This window comes from Myodes glareolus, chromosome 1 (genome assembly GCF_982192425.1).
Source record: "Myodes glareolus chromosome 1, mMyoGla1.1, whole genome shotgun sequence".
Classification (NCBI taxonomy): domain Eukaryota; kingdom Metazoa; phylum Chordata; class Mammalia; order Rodentia; family Cricetidae; genus Myodes; species Myodes glareolus.
Genome location: NC_142026.1, coordinates 55492174 through 55514706, shown reverse-complemented (window position 1 = coordinate 55514706; position 22533 = coordinate 55492174). Strand labels below are relative to the sequence as shown.

The following is a 22533-nucleotide window of genomic DNA, read 5'->3' as shown; positions in this document are numbered from 1 at the left end:
GCCACCACCCCCACCCCCATCAGGTCCTCTCTGTTTTCTGACCGGTATCTTCTGTGGATCTAGTTTATTCTCAGAACAAGGCTCTCGGGTCTCCCTGATTCTTCAGTCTACTGACTTCCTTGTGCTTCCCCGTTGTCCACCCCAAGTTTCCTTTGGCCTCAAAGCTGAGACAGATGGGCTTTTCCTAGCTTGTGTCTCATTGTGGTGGACAGAGTCAGGCAGCTATGGGCGGCAGTCCAAGTCTCCGCACTGGGAACTCTGGGTCAGATCAAATTTTATGAACTTTCCTTTCCCTTCTGCAAATGAGCCTGGGAATTCTAACAGCAAAGGATGTCCGGGGTGATTGGTGAGGCCAAAGACTGTAAGCGTCAGTGGCAGGGAACCTGGTGGTTCCTTCTGCCTCCTAAGGGGGATGAGAGCTGTCTGTGGTACCACTGCAGGCCTGAGACAGGAGGATAGACTCAAGGCCAGCCTGGGCTACAGAGGACAGACAGTGAGGCTCACTCAAGGTCCTGTGTCCCCGTGGTCACTCCCAGAAGAGTGGCTCTCTATATCCCTTCCTCCTCCTCTTCTCCCCCACCCCTTGCTTTCTGTTTCCTCTCTTCTGATCTGCTTAGTCAGCTTCAAGTTAGAAGATCCTAACAAGTCCTTCAGAGGACTGGAGGGATCAGTGGGTAAGAGCATTGACTGCTCTTGCAGAGAACCTGAGTTCAGTTCCCAGCACCCACATGGTGGCTCACACTGGCTGTAACTCCAGTTCCTGGAGATCTGACACCCTCTTCTGACCTCCGTGGACACTGAACACACATGCTGTGTATACCTATATGCAGACAAAAGACTTATACACATTTAAAAAAGTCCTAAAAAATACATATGTGAGCCAGGTGGTGGTGGTGATGTCCTTAAGCCCAGCACTAGAAGGCCGAGATGTGCGGATCTCTGTGAGTTAGAGGCCAGCCTGGCCTACAAGAACTAGTTCCAGGACATCCAGGGCTGTTACACAGAGAAACCCTGTCTCAAAACACCAAAACCCAAAAAACCCAGCACAATAAGAACATGTTGCCCTCTCTTTTGTTCCTCTCTCTCTCTCTCTCTCTCTCTCTCTCTCTCTCTCTCTCTCTCTCTCTCTCGGATTAGAGATGAGTTCTAGGCCATTCCCTCAGTCCTTCACTAATGTAATCTAGGCAGGGGCTCTGCCACTGAGCCACACCCTAGCTCCTCACTGGGGGATTCTAGGCAGAGGCTCTACCACTGAGCCATACCCTAGCTCCTCACTGGGGGATTCTAGGCAGAGGCTCTACCACTGAGCCACACCCTAGCTCCTCACTGGGGGATTCTAGGCAGAGGCTCTACCACTGAGCCATACCCTAGCTCCTCACTGGGGGATTCTAGGCAGAGGCTCTACCACTGAGGCATGTCCCAGTCCATCACTGCCCACAGGACAGGAAGCAGGAATCAGGTATGTGTATGCAGGGGTGGGGGTGGGGGATTGGGGATGAGAAATGGGGTGGGGGGTGTAAAACTTCCAAAGACCTCCCCCTAGTAACTTTAATGCCAGTCAGGCCTAACCTTCTAAAGCCTCCATAGCCTTCAAAACAGTTCTCAGCTGACTGGAGACTGAGCATTCCGAACAGGAGCCCAGGGGACATTTCAGATTCCAACCGTAATACAGGAGAAGGAAGGAAGGCCATGCTGTGGCTCGCTGCTGAGTGTTGCTCTGTGTTAACGATGTTCCATTAATAGCCATGGTGATCTAGACTTACTGCGGAATGGAAGCTTATTGGCAAGCAAGCCTGGGGGAGCAGAACAGTCTCTTGTTTTCTGCCTGTCCCCTCATGCCTTCTTCTCTGATGGTACTGTGTCACCTACAGCAAAACCTCGCTTTTCAGCTCATAGAATTTCCAAAGGAAACCCTCAGCCTCAGGCTGAGGCATGAGTGGACAGCCACACTGCCCTCGGATTTCACGGCCCCGGGAATCTTTTCCTGGCATTGGGTGGGTGTGATTAAAATCAAGTTCCCAAAGCAGCTTCCAGTTTTGCCTCAGAGACACAAAATTAGATGCCACCATTGTGTGAGGCTGCACCCTAGCTGCCGTAACTGGGCAAACCTGAGACACAGCACCATTTCTTTCATCGTCTAGGAACTCGATGGACCGTGGTAATGTGACAGAGAAGCCAGGAGCTCTGCCTGCAAAGCAGTAACCCCCGCATAGCAAGGGTGACAGGGAGTGAACCTGCTGTGTTCATCAGTGCTGGTCCAGTCAAAAGCCCAGCGCCACAGAGACGTGTGTCACCGATGCAGAGGTATAACTAGATGGGGTCAGAGATGCTGCCCTGGGTTGGGGTCTCCAGATGCCTAGCCTGGGGGCGGGGGAGGAGTAGAAATGAAACATTATGGCACACACCTGTAAATCCCAGCCCTCAGGAGAGGAGGCAGAAGGATCCAGAGTTTGAAGCCAGCCTGGGCTCCATCACAAGACCCTGTCTCTTGAATCAGATGCTTTCAAAGTTCCTTGACGAATCCTAGGACAGCCCCTGTTTTCACAGTTCATCTGAAATGAAGCCGGAGCGCTGGCCATCACACCTGTGTTCCCGGGATATTCCACATGTCATGTGTCCTATCCCTTGTCCCTCTCGTTTCCCCAGTCACCTCTTCCTTTCACTGCCTACATGACCAGAGTTCCCCTGGATTCCGAGGCTTCAGAAGCGCCCTCCAGATCCAGTGAGAGCAAGTGTCTGAGAGTACTGCCTGCCTGAATCAACTCATTCCTCTGTTTGCTTAGTCTCCCAAAGACGGATCCTTCCCATGTGACCAGGAACCTTGTTTGCCTCTGGTGCCCAGGATCCAGGGGTCTCTGTGTGGATGGTGTTTAGGGCAGGGCAGGCAGTCTCGTTATCCAAGAACCTGCCTCTATTCCTGCTTACACCTCATGTTCTGTGCCTTGATGCTGTTAACCTATCAGACTGCCGCAGAATGGTGTGTGTGTGTGGGGGGGGTTGGTACTTCTCTGAATTGGGGTGTCTTACTTAGGGTTTCTATTGATATGCTAAAACACCATAACTAGAAGCAACTTGGGGAGGGTTATTTCATTTCACATTTCCAGGTAACTGTCTATCATTCAGGGAGGTCAGGCCTGGAACTCAAGGCAGGAACCGTGAGAGGAGCTGAAGCAGAGACCATGGAGGAATGTTGCTTACTGGCTTTTTCCCATAGCTTGCTCAGTAGGCTTATTTATACCACCCAGGACCACCAATCGAGGGGTAGCACCACCCACAGTGGGTTGGGCACTCCCACACTAATTATTAATTGAGAAAATACATTATAGACTTGCCGACAGGTCTATTGATGGAGGTATTTTCTCAACTTAGAGTTCCTTTTCCAAACGACTCTAGCTGGTGTCAGATTGACATAAAACAACCAACAGAGAAGAGCTTTTGGCAGTCCATCCTGGGGAAGATCAAAGGACACTGTCACAAACCTGAACAGCCATTTCATGTGACAGGCCGACTCCTTTAGCTCTGTGGCCTAAGTGCTGGGATTACAAGCATATTCCATCACACCTGACATCCCGTGGGCTTTCCTCAGAGGTGCCCAACTTTCTCTGCTTTCCCAGGACACTGCCAACTACAACTCTCATATATGGTTCCTAGAAATCCAAGTTCTGGCCAATACCTGGACAGGTAGAGGTTAAGCAGGACTTGAAACAAAAAGAAAGCTCAAAGAAGAGGGGGAGGAGACACAGAGTTATGAAAAATGCAGAGAGGAGCAAGATGAGCATGTCATACTGAGAGAAAAGGTACAGAGCCATGTGGCAGAGCATAGATAGGAAGTATGGGTTAATTTAAAATATAAGAGTTAGCTAGTAATAAGCCTAAGCTATTGGTTGAGCATTTGTAGTTAATGATAGGTCTCTATGTGGTTATTTTGTGGCTGCTGGTGGGACAGAGCTGACCAGAAGTAGAAGGAAAACTGTCAATGTTTTATGTTTCATTTTGTTTTAGTTTTTTTAAGACATGGTTTCTCTGTGGAGCCCCACCTGTACTGGAACTCAAACTTAGAGATCTGCCTGTCTCTGCGATTAAAGGCATGGTACTTTTTTCATGTATTTTTTTTATAGCAGGGGGAGTTGCTGAGTAACCAACGATGAGCCCACACTTAACTGTGTGACACTATCCCTGGGGAGCTGTGGACAAACAGCTACACACCCCAAGTAGGGGACTGAGGACCAATCAAAGCCCAGCTTGGTGAATCAATGAGTTTGACTGTGGTGAGTCAGGAATGTGGGTGAGGGGTTACTACAGAAACACAAATAACTCAAAGACAGCTGCATCACCAAAGCCCACCCCAGCATGGGTGACAGCTCACAAAAGCTGGAAACCTGGAGTTCACTGCACATCCTGTAGGTGGCTCAGCAGTTTGGAGAGTGACCTTCCCCGTGACTCAGTGGATAGCTTGGCTGGTATCTTAGTCACTGTTCTATTGCTGTGAAGAGATACCATGACCAAGACAACTCTTATAAAGGAAAACATTTAACTGGGGGCTTGCTTACAGTCTCAGAGGCTTACTTAATTATCATCATCATGGGAAGCACGACACAAGTAGGCATGGTGCTGGAGCAATAGCCGAGAGCGACATCCTGATCCATAGCAGAGAGAAAGACTGGGCCTGACCTTTGAAACTTCTAAGTCCACCCCCAGAGACACATTTCCTCCAACAAAGACACACCTACTACAACAAAGGCCACACCTTCTAATCCTTCTCAAGTAATGCCTCTCCCTGATGACTAAGCATTTAAATATATGAGCCTATGGAGCCATTCCCTTCAGACTACCACAGTTGGTCTCTGTTTCTTCCAGGACATTTGATCTGAGCCTCTCCTATGCAGTCCGGCTTGTCTCAGAGACTTCTTTGCAGCCTGGCTTGTCTAAGAATGACCCTCAAGTCAGTGGTCTTAACTGCTTACATACTCTTGTGGAGGGAAGAGCCTAATGAATCTGGTCAGTTTTCAGGACTTCCTAAAGCGATTTTGAGTTGTTTGCTTTGTGATGTGAGGAGCACCCTTCAGGGTGCATTGTTTAACCTTAGAATATCTTGTTGTTTCACTTTCTGGTAAACATCCTGTTCTAAAATACCCTGGTTTTCACTTCCCTTTTACATACCATGTCCTAAGAAGTTTCCTTCCAAAGGAAGGTTTTCGTCTTGAAGGAAACCATCCCATGACAACTTCTGATCCTGCCATCTCCACTCCTTAGATGTCGGGGTTACAGATGTGTGGCAGCATGCCGAGTATACGTGATGCTGGGGGTAGAACCCGGGACGTCCTGCCTGTTAGGCAAGCTCTGTACCAACTGAACCACACCCTCAGGGCCCTGATCTTCTCTCAGCCCCCTTCCATCTGTGCTCTAGGTAAGCTCACCCTCTGCTTCCCAGAGGCCTCCCACTTTATCGTCTGTGCCCTTCTTTGTAACAGTTGTCCCTCACCACCTCGTCACCCCTCCCCACACCAGCTCCCAGTTCCTTCAGCACAATGCTCCAGTCTGAGCAGGAGAAGGCCCCTCAGTTTTACATCACCTGGTATTCCAAGTGTTGGGTCCACGCAGGTCACGCAAATATGTGGAACAAACCACCAAAGTCTATTACACCAGAAACAAACTTTATTCCAGGAAAAAATAAATCTCTATGGGGTACACACACACAGCTTATCAGCTAGCTGAGACCACAGCCAGAGATGGACTTGTAAGGCTGTGGCAGAGGACGGTTTCCAAACTCCCCCTTTTTATAGCAAGAAGCAACAGCATTAGGCATGAACAAAGGAATCTTTATGATTTTGAGGTAAAACTCAGATATAAATTGCCATTCTTTGCAATTTCCATTAGCAGAGTTTTTTAGTTACACTAGAGTTTGGCTTTAGCCCACTGTTTCTCCCTGGCGCTCTCTGATGGTGTTTACCAAAGGTCTGCACTTCCCCTGATACTGCCGGTTTTGTGTAGCCGGGAAGGCTATGGGACAATGCACAATCAAAAAGTCACATATGCCCCATCATTTAAAGGTTAACTCGTTGGTCATGAGTCGCCAGGAGTCATAAAAGCTGACCCTCAGTTTGCAGAGGGACTATCAGTTTGCAGAGGGACCCTCAGTTTGCAGTGGGCTGCTTCAGCCTTATAGACAAAGCTATGGGTTGTAAAGCAGAGTAACCCATTGTTAACAGTTAATCCTTAAGCTGCTAAGAAAGCTGCTGACAGCCTGCTCTCATTCTCCTAGGCTTACAACTTTGTATTTTTTTTATTTCTACATTCTTATTTCTGGAATCTAAATTTCTATATTCTCATTCTTGAACCAAGGGTAGCAGGTACATTTCAGACACTCTGAAGCAACTGACTCTCAATCCCTGGAGGTCCAAAGAGTCCTGAAAAAGACTGAATCACTGGCTCCACATAGATAGTCTGGGGCTCTTTTCCCAACTGTCTTGCCCAGTGCCCTAGTCTTTCCCCAGCTACCTCTTGTCCCCATTGTGTCTGAGAGGGTCAGAGAGCCTGACGAGAGACATGACAGGCTTCTAATAGCCCCTGCCAGGGACCTGACCTTAATTTCAGTTTACTGGAACTGAGCAAAGAGTTCTTGGGAAAGCTGCAACCCAGACGTTGCAGAGGGCTACCCGCAGCCTTGTGCAAGTGTCAGAGAGCTAGAGATAGCGTCTCCCACCCTGCAGCTGAAAGCCCCTGACCGCTGAGTCACCAACCAAGCCCACAGCAACCTGTAAACTTTTTGTTTAAACCCACAATCAGCGCCCAGACTCATCTCTTCTCCCTGGAATTCCCCTAACTTGGTCTAAAAGGGGGGCCTGCGAGCCCTGTGCCACCCCAACTTGTTGGAATTATAGTAAACACTCTTGCTTATTGCATACTTGACTGGCAGTCTATTAATGGAACTTCTCGCGGACCCTCACAGGGTCCTCTATGAGCTTTGGGACCCAATGCCAGCCCCAGCTTTCTCAGATTTCCCTGAGCATCCTTCAGATAGTTCAGGTGAAGGAAGGGGAAGCCCAACCCAGACTGGCCTTGAACTTAATGTCGCTGAGGACCACTGTGACCTCCTGGCCCCCTGTTCCACCGTGCCTCACTCACTGACTGCTGTCTAACAACTTTTTTTCGAATGCCTTCATGTTCCACTGTCTAAGTTCTCCTCTGCTGAGGTCTAATAATGTCTTTCTACAATCATCTACGAGTTCCTTGTGTCTCTGAAAAATTATCATCTTATGTGTATGGGCATTTTTGTCTGCAATATCTGTGAAGGTCCGCTAGCCCACTCCGGCACTGGCAGACTCGCTCTTCTCCCCATCCCCTCTGCCTTGCTCAAACCATTAGATTACATTCTAAAGCTAGCCACCAAGGTTTAGTCCCTTATTTAGCCACTTCCTCCTGCTGATGCTAACTACCAAGTATCAGAGGAAAGCCCAGCAATCAAAATCCCCCTTTGACTTCCCTAATTAAGATGCCCAGTTAAGATTAAACGACTCATCCTAGCATAGGTTTCCTCTTTTATCTTTATCAACCACATTTTCCTATATGGCTGGACAATCTCTATCCACCCGCAGTCCTTTGTCCCTCTGGGACAAACACCCTTGCTCCCTTCCCCTTCTTCCTCTTCCTCTATCTCCTGTCTTTGTCTCTTATTGCCTGCCCTCTGTCCTTCTGGGGAGATAAATCTCCTTTATGTTGAGAGAACTTGGTCTTGGGAGTCCTGAGCAAATGGAGCTCCCCACCCACCCACAAAGCGGGGGTTCTCTCCAAACCCTGGATTAAGCACAAACCAGTCCAAGCTCCTGTCGACACAGAGAGATTCTTTATTCATCAGGGAAGAAAAGTTAAAGTGGCTGCTTTCTGACTCAGGCAGAAAAACAGCAGCCAATGACCTGGCAGGGGTCATTCTTATGAAGAGAGACAGGAAGGTCTGTGTTCGACCAGCTAGTACATGGTAGTGCGTGCCTTGATTGGGCATGTTAATTTGGTGAGCCGAACAGGGCTTTTGAGTGTTGGACTGCTTGAGGGCTTGGCGAACCTTGGTAGCTAGTCTCAGGAAGGCAATCTAGTAGGTTTTTAGCAAGGCAGAGGGAATGGGGAGAAAGGCAAGGCCTGCCAGAGCCACATGATGGACTGGGCTAGTGTCCCATCCACATCTATCTGTGTAGAGCTTGACTGTAATGAATGTAGTGCCACAGAGGCCAGAAGAGGGCGTCAGAACCCTTGGAACTGGAGTTGCGAGCTGCTTTGTGGGAGCAAGGAATTGAACCGGGGTCCTTTGGGGAAAGTGCTCTTAATCACAAAGCCACCTCTTCTTTCCTTCTTTGTGTCTTGATTGACACCACGCTTGTGTTCCGCCTCCATCTTACTTCTGTTTTTTTTTTTCTATAGCTGCCATGCCTCTAGATTTGAATGAATGCCACAAACTTCCTGTCAAGAAAATACCTAGGCCAGAAGCGTGCACCCCCAAGTTCTACCTCTTTCTCTACCCACTGTTGCCTATGCAGGGGAGACCAGAGATTCTCAACCCTGGGACAGAGGTCAAGCCTCAGGCATTCCCATGACCCTCAGTTCCCTCTGCACTCTGTCCACTGCCTTGACCAACTTGGATTCTGTTCCTGTGTTCCTGGTCTGCTCCTGTCCAGATGGTGAGCCTGGACAGTCAGGAGGGGCAGGAGAGGTGCAGGTGGAGAGGTGGAGAAGGAACAACCCAGACTGGACTGTGGGGCGGGTTCAGCCTATTTTTTTTTTTTTAACAAGCTCCTGCTCTGATAAGACCAAGGAACCTCACACCTCTAGGACAGGTCCCACCCTGCCCAGTGTACACATCTCCCCTGTCGGAAGCCATTCTGCAGATGGTCTTCTCCATGCTTGCCTGTGCCTCGCTCTTTTGCTCTTTCTTTTTTTCTTTTCTTTTCTTTCTTTTCTTCCTTTCTTTCTATCTTTCTTTCTTTCTTTTTCTTTTCTCCTCCTCCTCCTTCTTTTTTGCATTGCTGGGAATAGAAAGGCCAGCTTCAAAAGTTCTCAGCCAACGAGCCATGCCCGCAGTCTGCAGGGGACTTTCTTCTTATCTAGGATGTGGGGGATGTATGCCATAGTGTGTATGTGGAGGTCAGAGGTCAATTTGCTAGAGCCAGTTCTCTCCTATAACTCCTGTCAGTTCAGGCCTGAACTTGGGATCAAAATCAGGTCCTCTGACTTGGACAGCAAGTGCCTTCACCTGCTGAGCCATCTCTCAGGCCCCAAAATGCTTACCCATAGCTTCAGTTTTCTTCATTCTACTATGTGACTCTCAGGGGTCCAACTCAGGTCATTAGTCTCGGGAGCAAACATCTTTCCAGCTGAGCCGTCTCACCAGCCTGATGGAGAACAGAGAATATGGTGCGAGCTGGGGTCTGCATTCATCTAATCCCATCTACGAGGGAGGCTGAGGCAGAAGAATCAAGTTTGAGACCAGCCTGGACTCTTTGTCCACCCCCATGACAGACCTCCTCCAACAAGGTCACACCTCTCAAATCTTCCCAAACAGTTCCACCAATTAGGGACCAAGTATTCAAATCTATGAGCCCATGAAGGAGATTCTCATGCAAACCACAGACAAGTTTTGGAGTCAGAGCAGCTGGCCTCAGGGCTTAGTTTCCATTGACCTGGGCACTTTGCCAAGTTGCCGAGCCTATAACTGATCAAAAAGACGGACACTTCAGGGCTCTCAAGAACGGGCCCTAGAGACAGCATGCAGTCTGGAACCCTTGTAGCTTCATAATCTTCGAAAGGAGAGTTCATGTTCTCTGGCCTCAGTTTCTCATCTATAGAATGGGGATGACAATTTACTGTTGCTGTGAGGCCAGAAATGAGTATACATCTGTTTGTACATGTCTGTACACATATGTGAATATATAAGCATTTATCTGTACATGGGTGCAAATATGTGTATGTATGTATACGTCCCACACGCAGAAAGAATGGTTGTTCTTGGTATTCAAGAGGGGCTGGTTCCCAGAGTGCTTCCCCTGAAGACATCAAACTTAAAATGCTCAAGTTTCTTATATAAGATGGGGCAGATGCACATATCTCCTAGCTACTCAGAGGCAGGAGGATGGCTTGAGCCCAGGAGTTCAAAGTCAGTCTGGGCAAAATAGCATGGCACTGTCTTACAGATAGACAGATGGGATATTCAGCTGGCTCCTGGCTACCCTTGGGACTGGTCAGTGCCTTGTGTCAGTATTGAAGTGAGGGAAATGTAAGCACTGCGGCTCGGATGGAAAGGGATCCTGGCAGTTGGCAGCCAAGGAATACCAAGTGTTACAGCTCAGGTGGAAGCGTATTCTGGCAGTCGGGAACCAGGGAATAGCACAGGTCACAGTAAGCAGAGCATCACAGTCCCGCACTAGGGAAAGGTTCCCCAATGTAACAGCTCTGCTCTGGCAGGAGAGGCCTTTACCAGCGACGTTGTTACAGCTTGGCTTGGGTAGGAGAGGGCTCCCCCAGTGTTACAGTGCCACAGCCCAGCTCTGATCTCTCTAACTTCGCTAGCAAAGTTGTAACAACTCTGCTCTGTTAGGGGAAAGCTTCCCCAGTGAAAGTGTTACTCAGGAGAAAGAAGATCTTCACCCAAACCTCGTTCAGGAGATTTCCTGGGAGGGAAGATTCCAGGAGAGCATCTGCCTCTCCCAGGGTGGAAGGAGAGCACAGCAAAGGGGTCAGGCACAGAGCTTAAATAGGACTTCTTAGGGGCAGAGTTTTCCCAGGGAGAAGAGGGATTGGTAAATTTAGTTGATCAGGGACTGGGCTGGGCTAAACTGTTTCTCTCGCTGGCCTTTAGCTTTCTGGCCCAAGCTTTTTGGCTCGATTTAGGGGGCAGGACGTATTTCTTTCACTGACTCTGATTTTAGGGCCAAAGCGTGTTTCTTTGCACTAGTTTCAGAGTCAGGATCAGGGTACATTTCTTTGGCTCTGGGTTCAGGGCTAAAGTATTTCTTTCACTGGCTCAGGTCTCTGAGACAGGTTGTGTTTCTTTCACTGCCTCTGATTTCAGGGTCAGGATGGGTTTCTTTGGTGGCCCCTTTTCCCCTATAGTAAGATTGGCTCTTCTGGAAGGACATTTTGTTTTAATTTATTGGATTTTTTTTTAAAAAAAATACTAATCCAAATTCCCATTCCCTCCCCTCCTCCCATTCCCTCCACACACACTTCCACCCCACCCCCATCTAATCCTAAGAGAGGGTAAGGTACATTGCTTTATGGAAGGTCCAAGGCCCTTACTACATCTAAGCTGAGCAAGGAATACATCCAAAGAGGATAGGATTTGGAAAGACGTTCATCCTCAGGGAAAAGAAGAAGTCTAGCCCTCATTCATACGCCAGGCACTCAGCCATCCCCACTGACAGCAACCCCTGGGCTGGGCCATGAGTGCTTTCCCACACATGAGCAAGCAAAAGTAACTCAAAACTTGCACTTTTGACTTGGCCCTTCATTCCCATTTTGTTATCCAAACCCAAGTCACAGGTAAAAAGACAGATAGCCTGGGTACTGAGGTCCCAAGGTCATTGTTATAATATGCGAAAGGCCTGCCCCTGCGGCCCAATATATTTGAACTTGGACTGCAGCTTATGGCACTGTTTGAAGGGATAGTAGAGTACTTGGGAGGTGAGGCCTGGGAGGTGGCACGTGCCTCTAGTCCTCACCGTGATGGAGAAGCTTCCACCGCTAGTTCCCACAACTGTGGAGCCTTTCCTACCATTATGGACTGAAATTCTCTTGAAACTATGAGCCAAACTAAACCTGTCCCCACTCAGGGTGTTTTTCTTGGTGATTTAATCAGTCATGGTGTCAGGTAAAGTCACCAAAAAAATCAAGGTGACAAAAGGGAGACTAGGTGCTGTGTTGGGGAGGCTGCTTGTCAGGTCTGTGCACTGCAGCATCATGGGAGGCGCTTGGCAGGCCTGTGCACTGCAGCATCATGGGAGGCGCTTGGCAGGCCTGTGCAGTGCTGTATCATGGGAGGCTGCTTGTCAGGCCTGTGCAGTGCTGCATCATGGGAGGCTGCTTGTCAGGCCTGTGCAGTGCTGCATCATGGGAGGCTGCTTGTCAGGCCTGTGCAGTGCTGCATCATGGGAGGCTGCTTGGCAGGCCTGTGCAGTGCTGCATCATGGGAGGGTGCTTGTCAGGCCTGTGCAGTGCTGCATCATGGGAGGCTGCTTGTCAGGCCTGTGCAGTGCTGCATCATGGGAGGCTGCTTGGCAGGCCTGTGCAGTGCTGCATCATGGGAGGGTGCTTGTCAGGCCTGTGCAGTGCTGCATCATGGGAGGCGCTTGGCAGGCCTACACATTGTGGTATCATCAGTGTTATCATTTAGAAAGAGGTGGTAGGGGACCAGTCCCACGAGGGGTGGCAGCAGATCAGCTGAGGCCTCAACTGGTCCCCTGGCAGGTGGCCTGAGGCCTCGGTGGGTGACAAAGAGATAGATATGCCAAGCAGAGAGAGTTTGGGTTTAGAGTTTATTGAGTGGGTTGTGGAGGTGGGAAAAGGGAGAGAGGGACAGGGAGAAGGGAGAGAGAAAAGAGAAAGGCAGAAGCTGCCTCTCCAGAAGGAGAGAGAGAGAGAGAGAGAGAGAGAGAGAGAAAGAGAGAGAGAGAGAGAAGGGGGAGGTTGGGAGTGGGTAGGGCCTGTCTCCTAAAGAAACAGGAAACCCAGGTGACAGAACAGGCCAGCAGATTACAACATTCCCATCTTTTTTCTTATAATAAAAAGATGTGGAGTTAGGCATAGCAGGTTCAAGGAATTGGGACAGCAGATTCTCAAGACTGCTTCTTCCTTATTTTTGGGTGTTGAAGTCTTTCCTAGGGGGACTGAGATAGGTGGGTGCTGGTCACATCCTGGGGTAGCTGATTGCTTTACTCCTATCCAGGATTTGAGGTGTGGAACTGTCCGTTGTCTCTTGGACGTGGCAAGGTGTTGGCAGAGCAGAGGAAAAGTTAAATTTAGGAAGAAAAAAAACTTCTGGACCAGGGAATTGAGAGGGAGTGTATCTGATCTGATTAAGGTGGACCCTTTAATTTGGCTCCCCGGAACTCACAAGAATTTCTTGAGTTTGTGAAAACATAAGTTTTAGATGCATACATTGTATAATCAGCAGCATGTTTATGTCAGAATGACCGTCACAGATGTTTTTGTACAATAAAAAGTATCTTTAAGACTGAAAGGCAGCATGAGAGAGATTTGATAACTTATATTTGCCCTCACACCTTTATAACTTGCAGATACACACCTCAATAACTTGCATTTGTATATCTTAAGACTATGAAAGTTGTTTGGTGAGACTGTCCTTTTAAACTGACAAAACCTCTCAGCTTTCAGTAGAGAAAGACCCTACTTTCATGATAAAAAAAGCCAGCTTCCTCTCACTCACTTTTCATTTAGCTTTATGTGGAACTTAAATTCAACTGTGTGTAAATGTCTGTACACTTAATGGTAAATGTTTTAAGTTTATTAAATCTTATTCCAGACTAAGAAAGCAATAAGTTTCATGTTTTAAATTTGTATGTACTTTTAAGACTCTTACAAAAATACTGTGTATGTATTTAAATATATGGATTTAAAATATATTGAGCTGTTCTCCACTATTGCCATTTCTGCCCTTAAGCTTCTAGTGTAAACAGCGTTTTCTTCTTTGTCTTTCACAAGAATGAATCTTACCTGTTAAAAACCAGTACGGTCAACCCTGGACCCAGCTCTCCAGGCAGATTCTATACTGTAGTTATAACTTATCTATACCCGATAAACAGCCCTCAACTGCTCAGAGATCTGGGGAATATGGCATTTAAATGTTTAATTATTAAAAGACTTTTCATAACAGAGAGGCAGGTTGGCTCCTAGCAGCAGTGCTGTATTTCCTCCAAAGAAGACAGATGGGCACTGAACAACGTCCACCCGCAATTCGCTTCATCAAGTGAGAGCGCTAACCACTGGGAAAAACTGCCTTTCATCTAAACTCCTAAAGATTTCCAGACATGGAGAGAATCACTGGAATCGACAACTTAGCTGTTCAGGTCAAGGTAGGTTTGCCTTCATACAGATCTTCTAACTCACAGGATCTTATGGAGCTGGCAGGTCCTGCGTTCTCCCAATCTCCCCCTTCCTTCTTTCTTCTCTCTCTCTCTCTCTCTCTCTCTCTCTCTCTCTCTCTCTCTCTCTCTCTCTCTCCAGCTGCCCTTCTTCTGAAGAGGCAGTTTCTGCCTTTCTCTCTCTTCTTCTCCTCTTTTCCCTTTCTCCCTTTCCTCTTCTCTTCCCTCTCAATAACTCACTAAACAAACTCTTTACTTCAGCTCTCTCTGCATGGACTATCTATCTCTCTGCATGGGCTATCTATCACTCTGTAGTCCAGACTGACCTCGAACTCAGAGGCTTGCCTCTGCCTCTGGAGTACTGGGATTAAAGCCTTGTGCCACTTCTGCCCAGAATATTTTTCTAAAGAAAAAAAATTCTGAGGATGCATATATACATGTATAAGATATATTCCAACACCCACCCGGACTGGGGAGATGAAGTTGCTCCATAATTGAGACCTGAGATCAGTTCTCAGCATCCGCATCCAGTGACTCCCAGTTGCCTGTTAGTCTAGCTCCAGGGGAACAAACACCGTCTTTGGCCTCCAAGGGCACCTATATGCATGTACACATGATGGGGGCAGGCAAAAGACCTTGTGCTAAGCACAGCCATTTTGACTTCAGACTCCATTTTACCTGAAAGGTGAAATAAAGTTCAGGTTCTCAAACCCTGGGGAGCTGAGAACTTTCCAATAGCTGATCAACCCCCTCCCTAAACCATGGAGATAGTCATTATGTATCTAGTTTTCTGAAACATCATGGCAGTTCCTAACAACATGATGGAACAAATGAATCTGATTGGTTGGACTGAAAAGCTTGCATTTGTGTCGGCTAACAATGACGGAGCACAGAAGGAAAGCCCTAACCCCTGACTTCTGGTCCGTGAAAAAATGTAACTGTAACTTGGCAACAAATGTGTGTGGGTTTTTGTGCTTATAAACCTTGCTTCTGCCCCAGCTCAGGGATGTTAGGAGAAATGAGGCTCCTGAGTCCTTGTCCTGCAGCCCTGATTGGAAAGTGACCTGCTTATGTGGTCAGTTATTAAAGGTTTGCTGTTTCATGAGCCCCCTCTCTCCTTCTTCATGGCACATGATGGGAGAGGTGTAGCACACATACATACACACACACACACACATACACACACACACACATACACACACACACACATACACACACACACACATACACACACACACACATACATACACACACACACATAGATTTTTTAAAAAAAAATAAATCTAAACACACATGTATGATGTAGGATAATGCTCTTGTACACTGTAAAGATTTGCCAATCATATTGGTTTAATAACATGCTAATTGGCCAGTAGCCGGACAGAAAGTATAGGCAGTGCAACCAGATTAGGAGAATTCTGGGAAGAGGAAAAATAGAGATGCAGTCGCAAGTCAGATACAGAAGAAGCAAGATAAGAATGCCTTACTGAGAAAAGGTAACAACCCACGTAACTAAACATAGACAAGAATTAAGGGTTAATTTAAGTTATAAGAACTAGTTAGTAATACGCCTGAGTAATAGATCAGACAGTTTATAATTAATATAAGTCACTGTGTATTTATTTAGAACTGAATGGCTGCAGGACTGGGTTGGACAGAAACTACAGTTTATACACATAACCCAATGCAGTTAAAGGCAAGCATAAATATCCACAGTTAACATCTTGGTTAGGGTTTCTATTGCTGAGAGAAGCATCATGACCAAAAGCAACTTGGGGAGGAAAAGTTTATTTGGCTTTCACTTCTATGTCCCAGACCCTCACAGAAGGATATCAGGACAGGAGCTCAAGAGAGGAACCAGGAGCAGGAGCGGAAGCAGACGTCATGGAGGAATACTGCTTGCTTGCTTACTGGCTCGCTCCCCATGACTTGTTAAGCCCGCTTTCTTATAGAACCCTGAAACATGGGCCCAGTGATGGTACACCCACAGTATGCTGGGCCTCTCACGTCAATCATTAGTCAATAAAATGACCTCACAGAATGGCCCATGAAGGCATATTCTCAGTTGAGGTTCCTCTTCCCACACACATCTACATAAGTGTCAAGCTGACAATAACCAAGCAGCACAGCTAATGCTATCAGCTCTTAGGGTGAAAACCTAGAACCCGGCAGCCCCACCCAACCAGAGCCTGCCATTCACCCACCATGGGCCAGCCCAAGCCACAAGTGACAGCAAAAAGCAGAGAAAGGCTGTTTATTCAGTGTGGTTACATTGGTAAGAAGAATAAAGGGGACCCATGATGCCCCATGTCCATCTTCTTACGGGTCCTGCCTGAGGTTTAGGTCTAAATAGAAGGCAAGAGGTCTGTGTAACTAAGCAGTTTTGGTCCCAAGTGTGTTTGTGTCTGTCACTGGTCCATCACCGGCCCATCACAATCTGACTTCATGAATGAAAGGCAAGTGCTCTACCAACTGAGCTACGGCTCAGTCTAAGTGCTCCTGCTACTGAGCTACCTAACTGGACCAGTGTAGGTTTTCATCTGTGAAACTGTGTTGTTACCTCTGTGTTATAGAATAGGACACACAGAGCTGTTCTCATTTGTCCCAAGTCACAGAGTTAGCAAGAAATAGCCAGCTGCAGAGCCCAGCCCTCACTCCAATCAGCCTGTCTCCCACTCTGAGGAGCCCTCGATATGTCCATTCTAAAGAAGCATAACAAAGCCCAAGTGGAGTAGATGAATTCAAAGTAGGGGGAAGGAAGGTCCCAGTTAAGACTGTATACATGCAGCCATGCACACATCTTTAATTTTTTTTTTTTTTTTTTGCATAGCCCAGCTAGCAGAGCTCAAAGCATCTTTTGTGCAGTTCTGCAATGAGTGACGTCACAAGCACCACTAAATCTTTATCATCTCGCTGGACAACTAGCTCATCGCCCAGTGCTGGAGGAGCCCGCGAGGTGCAGGGCAGCAGAGCGCCGGTTTTCCAATAAGCTGGTGAGTATGGGCCTGGGGGTTCCAGGGGGAGACATCTTGGTGATGTCTGCACTGGGTTGGGGATAGGAAAGGCAGGAAGGCAGGAAGGATGACCCTGCAGGGAAGAGTATGTAGTGACCGGGTGGTGGGGGTGGACAGTGATGGCAACACTCCAGCCTGGTGGGTAAGTCTCCTGGTGGGGGAACAGGAGACTTCCTGACTCCCCACACTATCCCCCTGTTCATCTCTGTCTCACTAGCACCCATAAACATGGCGGCTAGCTTCTCTCCCGGCAATCACTGGCTTTTCTTTTCCGTGTACCTGTTTGTTTTCCTCGTGGGACTGCCCCTCAACTTGATGGCCCTAGTGGTCTTCGTGGGCAAGCTGCGCCGCCGCCCGGTGGCCGTGGACTTACTTTTGCTAAACCTGACCCTTTCGGACCTGCTCCTGCTACTGTTCCTGCCGTTTCGCATGGTGGAGGCAGCCTGTGGCATGAGATGGCTCCTGCCCTTCATCTTCTGCCCCCTTTCCGGGTTCCTTTTCTTCACTACCATCTACCTCACCTCCCTCTTCCTGACGGCTGTGAGCATCGAACGTTTTCTGAGTGTGGCTTACCCACTGTGGTACAAGACCCGGCCACGGCTGGCCCAGGCTGCTGTGGTCAGTGGTATCTGCTGGTTCCTGGCATCATCTCAGTGTAGTGTGATTTATGTCACTGAATACTGGGGAAATGCCACCTACAGCCAGGGGACCAATGGAACCTGCTACCTGGAATTCCGGGAGGACCAGCTGGCCGTGCTGCTGCCTGTGCGACTAGAGGCAGCTGTGGTCCTTTTCATGGTGCCCCTGTGTATCACAAGTTATTGCTACAGTCGCATGATGTGGATTCTTAGCCGAGGAGCCAGCCGGCGCAGGCGTAAGAGGGTGATGGGGCTCCTAGCAGCCACACTGCTCATCTTCTTCGTCTGCTTTGGCCCCTACAATATGTCCCATGTGGTGGGCTATGTCCGGGGTGAGAGTCCATCCTGGCGGAGCTATGTGATCCTCCTCAGCACTCTCAACTCTTGCATAGACCCTCTTGTCTTCTACTTCTCATCCTCCAAGTTCCAAGCCGAATTTCATCAGCTCCTGGGAAGGCTGACCAGAGGTTGTGTGCGTTGGACTCTGGAAGTCAGCTTGGAACTTATGATAAAGAAGGAAGAAGAGCCGTCCAAGGAGTGTCCAAGCTAGAGAAAAGGGCAGACTGGAGGAGGGGTGTGGAACCATTGACCCATTGGCTTGGTTGGCAGAGATATCTCCAGGGAACAGGAAGGAGTAGGCAGGTGTGTCTGCAGGGCATTCATTCCCTGACTCAGGACAGCCGTCCTTCTCATCCCCTTATATGCCCTGGATTCCACTCTGGGACGTTGTAATGGGACAGACTTCTCTAGAAGAAAGAGCCTACCCTCTGCTGCACACAGAAGGCTTCAGTGCCTCTGGGGTGGGGGTGGGGTGATAGGGTGGTGGGGGAGGTGGGGGAGGCTGCCCAGGGCTGGAACTGAGCTGGGTACCTGGGCTGAGGGAAGGGCAGATGCCACTGACTCCGGACTCTTCAGAGTAGGGGATACAGGATTCTAGAGGTGAGGGAACAGCATGCCTTGGTGAAGGGTTTTTCAGAATGTCCACTGTTCCATAAATTCAGATCTTCTGGGATACTTATGAACAATGGCAGGCAAAGAGAAAAATTATCCAAATAAATTCCATACCTAGTGAAAGAAAATGACGTTTCCATATCTTCTTGACTTTTCTGGGTAGTATAGGTGGATGAAGGAACACTCACACTGAAGGAACGGGACTGAACAAAATGCCTAGGTGCCTGCAGAGGATTGGGGTTTGAGGAATAAAACTAAGGACAATTTTATTTTTAAGTTTATTTATTTTTATTCTTTTATTTTATATTTAGGACTGGGGATGTAGCTCAGGTGGCAGAGTGCTTACCCGGCAGGCACTAGCCCTGCTTCCCATCCCTGGCACTATATAATCCAGATATGGCTGTGTCCATCTGTAACCTCAGCAGTAGGGAAGAGGTGGCAGCAAGGTCAGAAGTTAAGGGTCCTCACGGCTATCAGCCTTGATACAGGAAAACCCATCTCAAAAAGAACAAACATACAAACAAAAACAAATTCAAGAAACTGCCGAGGAGCTTGTCTGAAATTCCTGACTTGAACTGGGTGGATCTCAGCATGATGTAAAGACTCAGGTCACAGGGTTGCACAAGAAGAGCTGTTTTCTATGAATAAAACTGAGTCTTGTTTGTGACAGCCCTGGAAAACTTTAGGTTTACGTCTGTGAGAGGAGCCAGGCCACAAGACTGACAGGAGTCAGTCTCAAGTACTGACTCACATCTGTTTTGACCTTAAAAATATCTATTATTTCTGTGTTGGAGTGGTTTGTCTGTATGCATGTCTGTGTAGCATGCGTGTGTCTGGTATGCATGTCTGTGTAGCATGCGTGTGTCTGGTACCCTCTGAGGTAATAGAAGGCAATGGATCCCCTGGAACTGGAGTTGCAGATGCCTGTGTATCACTGTATGGATGCTGGGACCAAACCCAGGTCCCCTGCAAGAGCAGCCAGTGTTTTAGCCACTGAGCTCTCTAGCCCTTGTTTTGTTTTTGAGACAAGTTCCCACTATGTAGCCATAAGTGGCTTAGAACTTATTGCAGACCAGGCTGGCCCTCAAATCACAGAAATCTGACTGCCTCTTGCCTCCTGCACCACTCACCCCATCCAGCCTCACTACTGTTTGTGGTTGTTGCTGTGTGGTTGGTTGTTTGGTTCTGAGACAGGGTCTCACTATGTAATCCTAGCTTCCTGGAATTCTGTAGACCAGGCTGGCCTGGAACTCAGAGATCCACCTGCCTCAGCCTCCTGAGTGCTGGGTCTAAACGTGAGTACCACCACTGCTCTGCAGTGTCATGTCTTGTTCCTTTCAGAAAAAAGCCCTGTCCCACCCCCTCCACTTTGGCAAGCCGATATTCCTTCTGCTTCCAGCCTGAGTTCCTTTACTTTTTGTCTCTCTCCCGAAGAGGTAGCTGCTGCCTTGGCTCCTCTCCTCCCCCTCCTCTGTTTCTCTTTCTCTTGGTCTCTTTGCCTCTCTCTGCTCTTTTCCCTTTTCCCCTTAACCCCTTTCTCTTCCATAACCCACTAAATAAATACCCATTTTCTCTGCATGGTGTGACTATCTGCCTTGGTTTCTCACCCACCACCCGACTTCCTGTCTAGGACCCACCGGCAGTCACTCAAGGAACCACATTTTCCCACCACAGCTCCTTGTGGCCTGCTGTCCGCTACAGCCACTTGGGGAACAGCGCCATTTTATTTTTACCATAACAATTGGTGCCGTGACTCAGCCATGCTCTTTCCATGTTTCTTTTCGTCCGAAGCAGACCGGCTGAGGAAACATGGAACCCTGTGCTCCGGAACCAGGTTCCTTTACAACATTTCTGCATTCTATCTGCCTAAATGCTGACCTCCACTCACACCATTGGCTTCAGTGGTGAGTTTTCCCCTTACAGTCCCAAACCACAGCCTTCACGGCTATGGTTGAGCCCTTTGCTGACATTCATCTCTGGTTGCTTCCCATAGCTAAAAACTGGACTAACCACGTTAGTCTTCACATGCTAGCACTGTACATGCTGTGTGGTGCATTTGATTTAGGGCCTGGGGTCCCCTAGATATTTCTTTTTTCTCTTTTCTTTTGAACCACTTGCAATTGCTCCCCGCTGTGAAAGACCACTTGGAGTGGCCTCTATCCTCTGGCTTCTGAGCCGCCCGGACTGGGAGTCAGTCAGGCTTCATTCTCACCCCACCTGTAGAGAAGAGACTTTTCTTATAGGCTTTGCGGTGTCACTGTTTCATTAATACCCTGCCTGTAGAGAAGAGATGTCCTGCAGTGTTCATTTGTTGTTTTCACGGGTTTTCACGTTTTCAGCTAGGGTATAAACCCTCAAACCATCAGCCACCCGCCTGTGAATGCTCTGCTGCTCTCCCACCAGCTCCACTTTTCCTCAAACTATCCCTGCCACCACTACTGCTGATGCCGTGGAACTTACAAGATTAGTCGAATCCACGAGGTAGCTGTTTTCAATTCCAGTCATTTCCCCTCCCCCACTGTGGCTTGTGGCATGTGGTGCAGTGGCTTGGCAACAGTGGGGATCTTGCCTCTAGTTCTGTCTTGTTATTATATTTAGAACTCCTGTGGCTCAAAAACCGTGGGTTTTCCATACAACATGTTACTGCTGCCATCTTGACTGAAGTCAGGTGACCAAGTCCCGCCATCTTTACTGAGGTATCCCTGCCTAATTCCCCGGTGCTGACTCTGTTGCATGTGTGTTTTGTGCAGTGGCATGCGTTTGGTAGGGCCCACCAAAAGCATCCACTTCACCCAATTCCTGTTCACTCTGTGTGTGTGCATACATGTATATTAAATGCATGTATGTTTACTGTTAAATGCTATAATTGTCTGTTCATTGTATTTCATTCCAGACTACAAAGCAATATGTCTCATGTTTTAAATTGGTATATGCTTTTAAGTCTCTTAATCCAACCCTGCTTTACCTGTTGAGAGTCAGTATAGTCAAGCTTGGACCCAGCTCTCCAGGCAGATTCTATACTGTAGATATAACTCATCTATACCCGGTAAACAGCCCTTAACTGCTCAGAGATCTGGGGAATATGGCATTTAAATGCTTAATTATTAAAATACTTTCCATAACAAAAAGAGACAGTTTGGCTCCTAGCAGCGGCATTCTACTTCCTCCCAAGAAGACAGAAGACAGAAGACAGATGGGCACAAAAAAATGTTCATCTGCAATTTGTTTCAACTACCAAACACTGACCACTGGGCAAAACTGCCTTTCATCCAAACTAAAGATCACCAGACAGTGGACAGAATTGCTGGAATCGACAGCCTTGCTGCTCAGGTCAAGGTAGGCTTTTCTTCCTACTGATTTCTTAGTCTACAGGATCTTCCAAAGCCTGGCAGACTCTGTGCTAAACAGCAAAAGAAAAATATGACCTTCAGTGACCATGGAGGACCCTGAGGAATGGCTTAAGGTAGCAACCAAGTAAGTTTTCTGTCATTTTTTAAATTAATAACTCCTTAAGGAAAATTTTATCCATCTCAAAGATCTCTGATGCAGTTTGACAGCTAAGAGGTTTTGCCATTTTTTTTATTTTATTTTCTTGATATATACATTTTTCTCTGCTCCCTTCAACCCTCTACCATGGTCCCCATGCTTCCAATTTACTTAGGAGATCTTGTCTTTTTCTACTTCCCATGTAGATTAGATCTATGTGAGTCTCTCTTAGGGTCCTCATTGTTATGTAGGTTCTCTGGGATTGTGATTTGTAGGCTAGTTTTCTTTGCTTTATGTCTAAAAACCACTTATGAATGAGTACATATGATTATTGTCTTTCTGGGTCTGGGTTACCTCACT

General features: G+C 47.8%; 1 protein-coding gene across 1 annotated transcript; it reads left to right on the top strand.

Annotated features, from left to right (window-relative positions):
* The first annotated feature begins 13662 nt into the window (after nt 1–13662).
* Nucleotides 13663–18513, top strand: LOC148123354 (free fatty acid receptor 3). Its single transcript, XM_087906383.1, has 3 exons — nt 13663–14075; nt 16915–17077; nt 17316–18513. The coding sequence occupies exon 3, from the start codon at nt 17327–17329 to the stop codon at nt 18284–18286; it is 960 nt and encodes a 319-aa protein (XP_087762509.1). The 5' UTR covers nt 13663–14075; nt 16915–17077; nt 17316–17326; the 3' UTR covers nt 18287–18513.
* The last annotated feature ends 4020 nt before the right edge of the window (nt 18514–22533 follow it).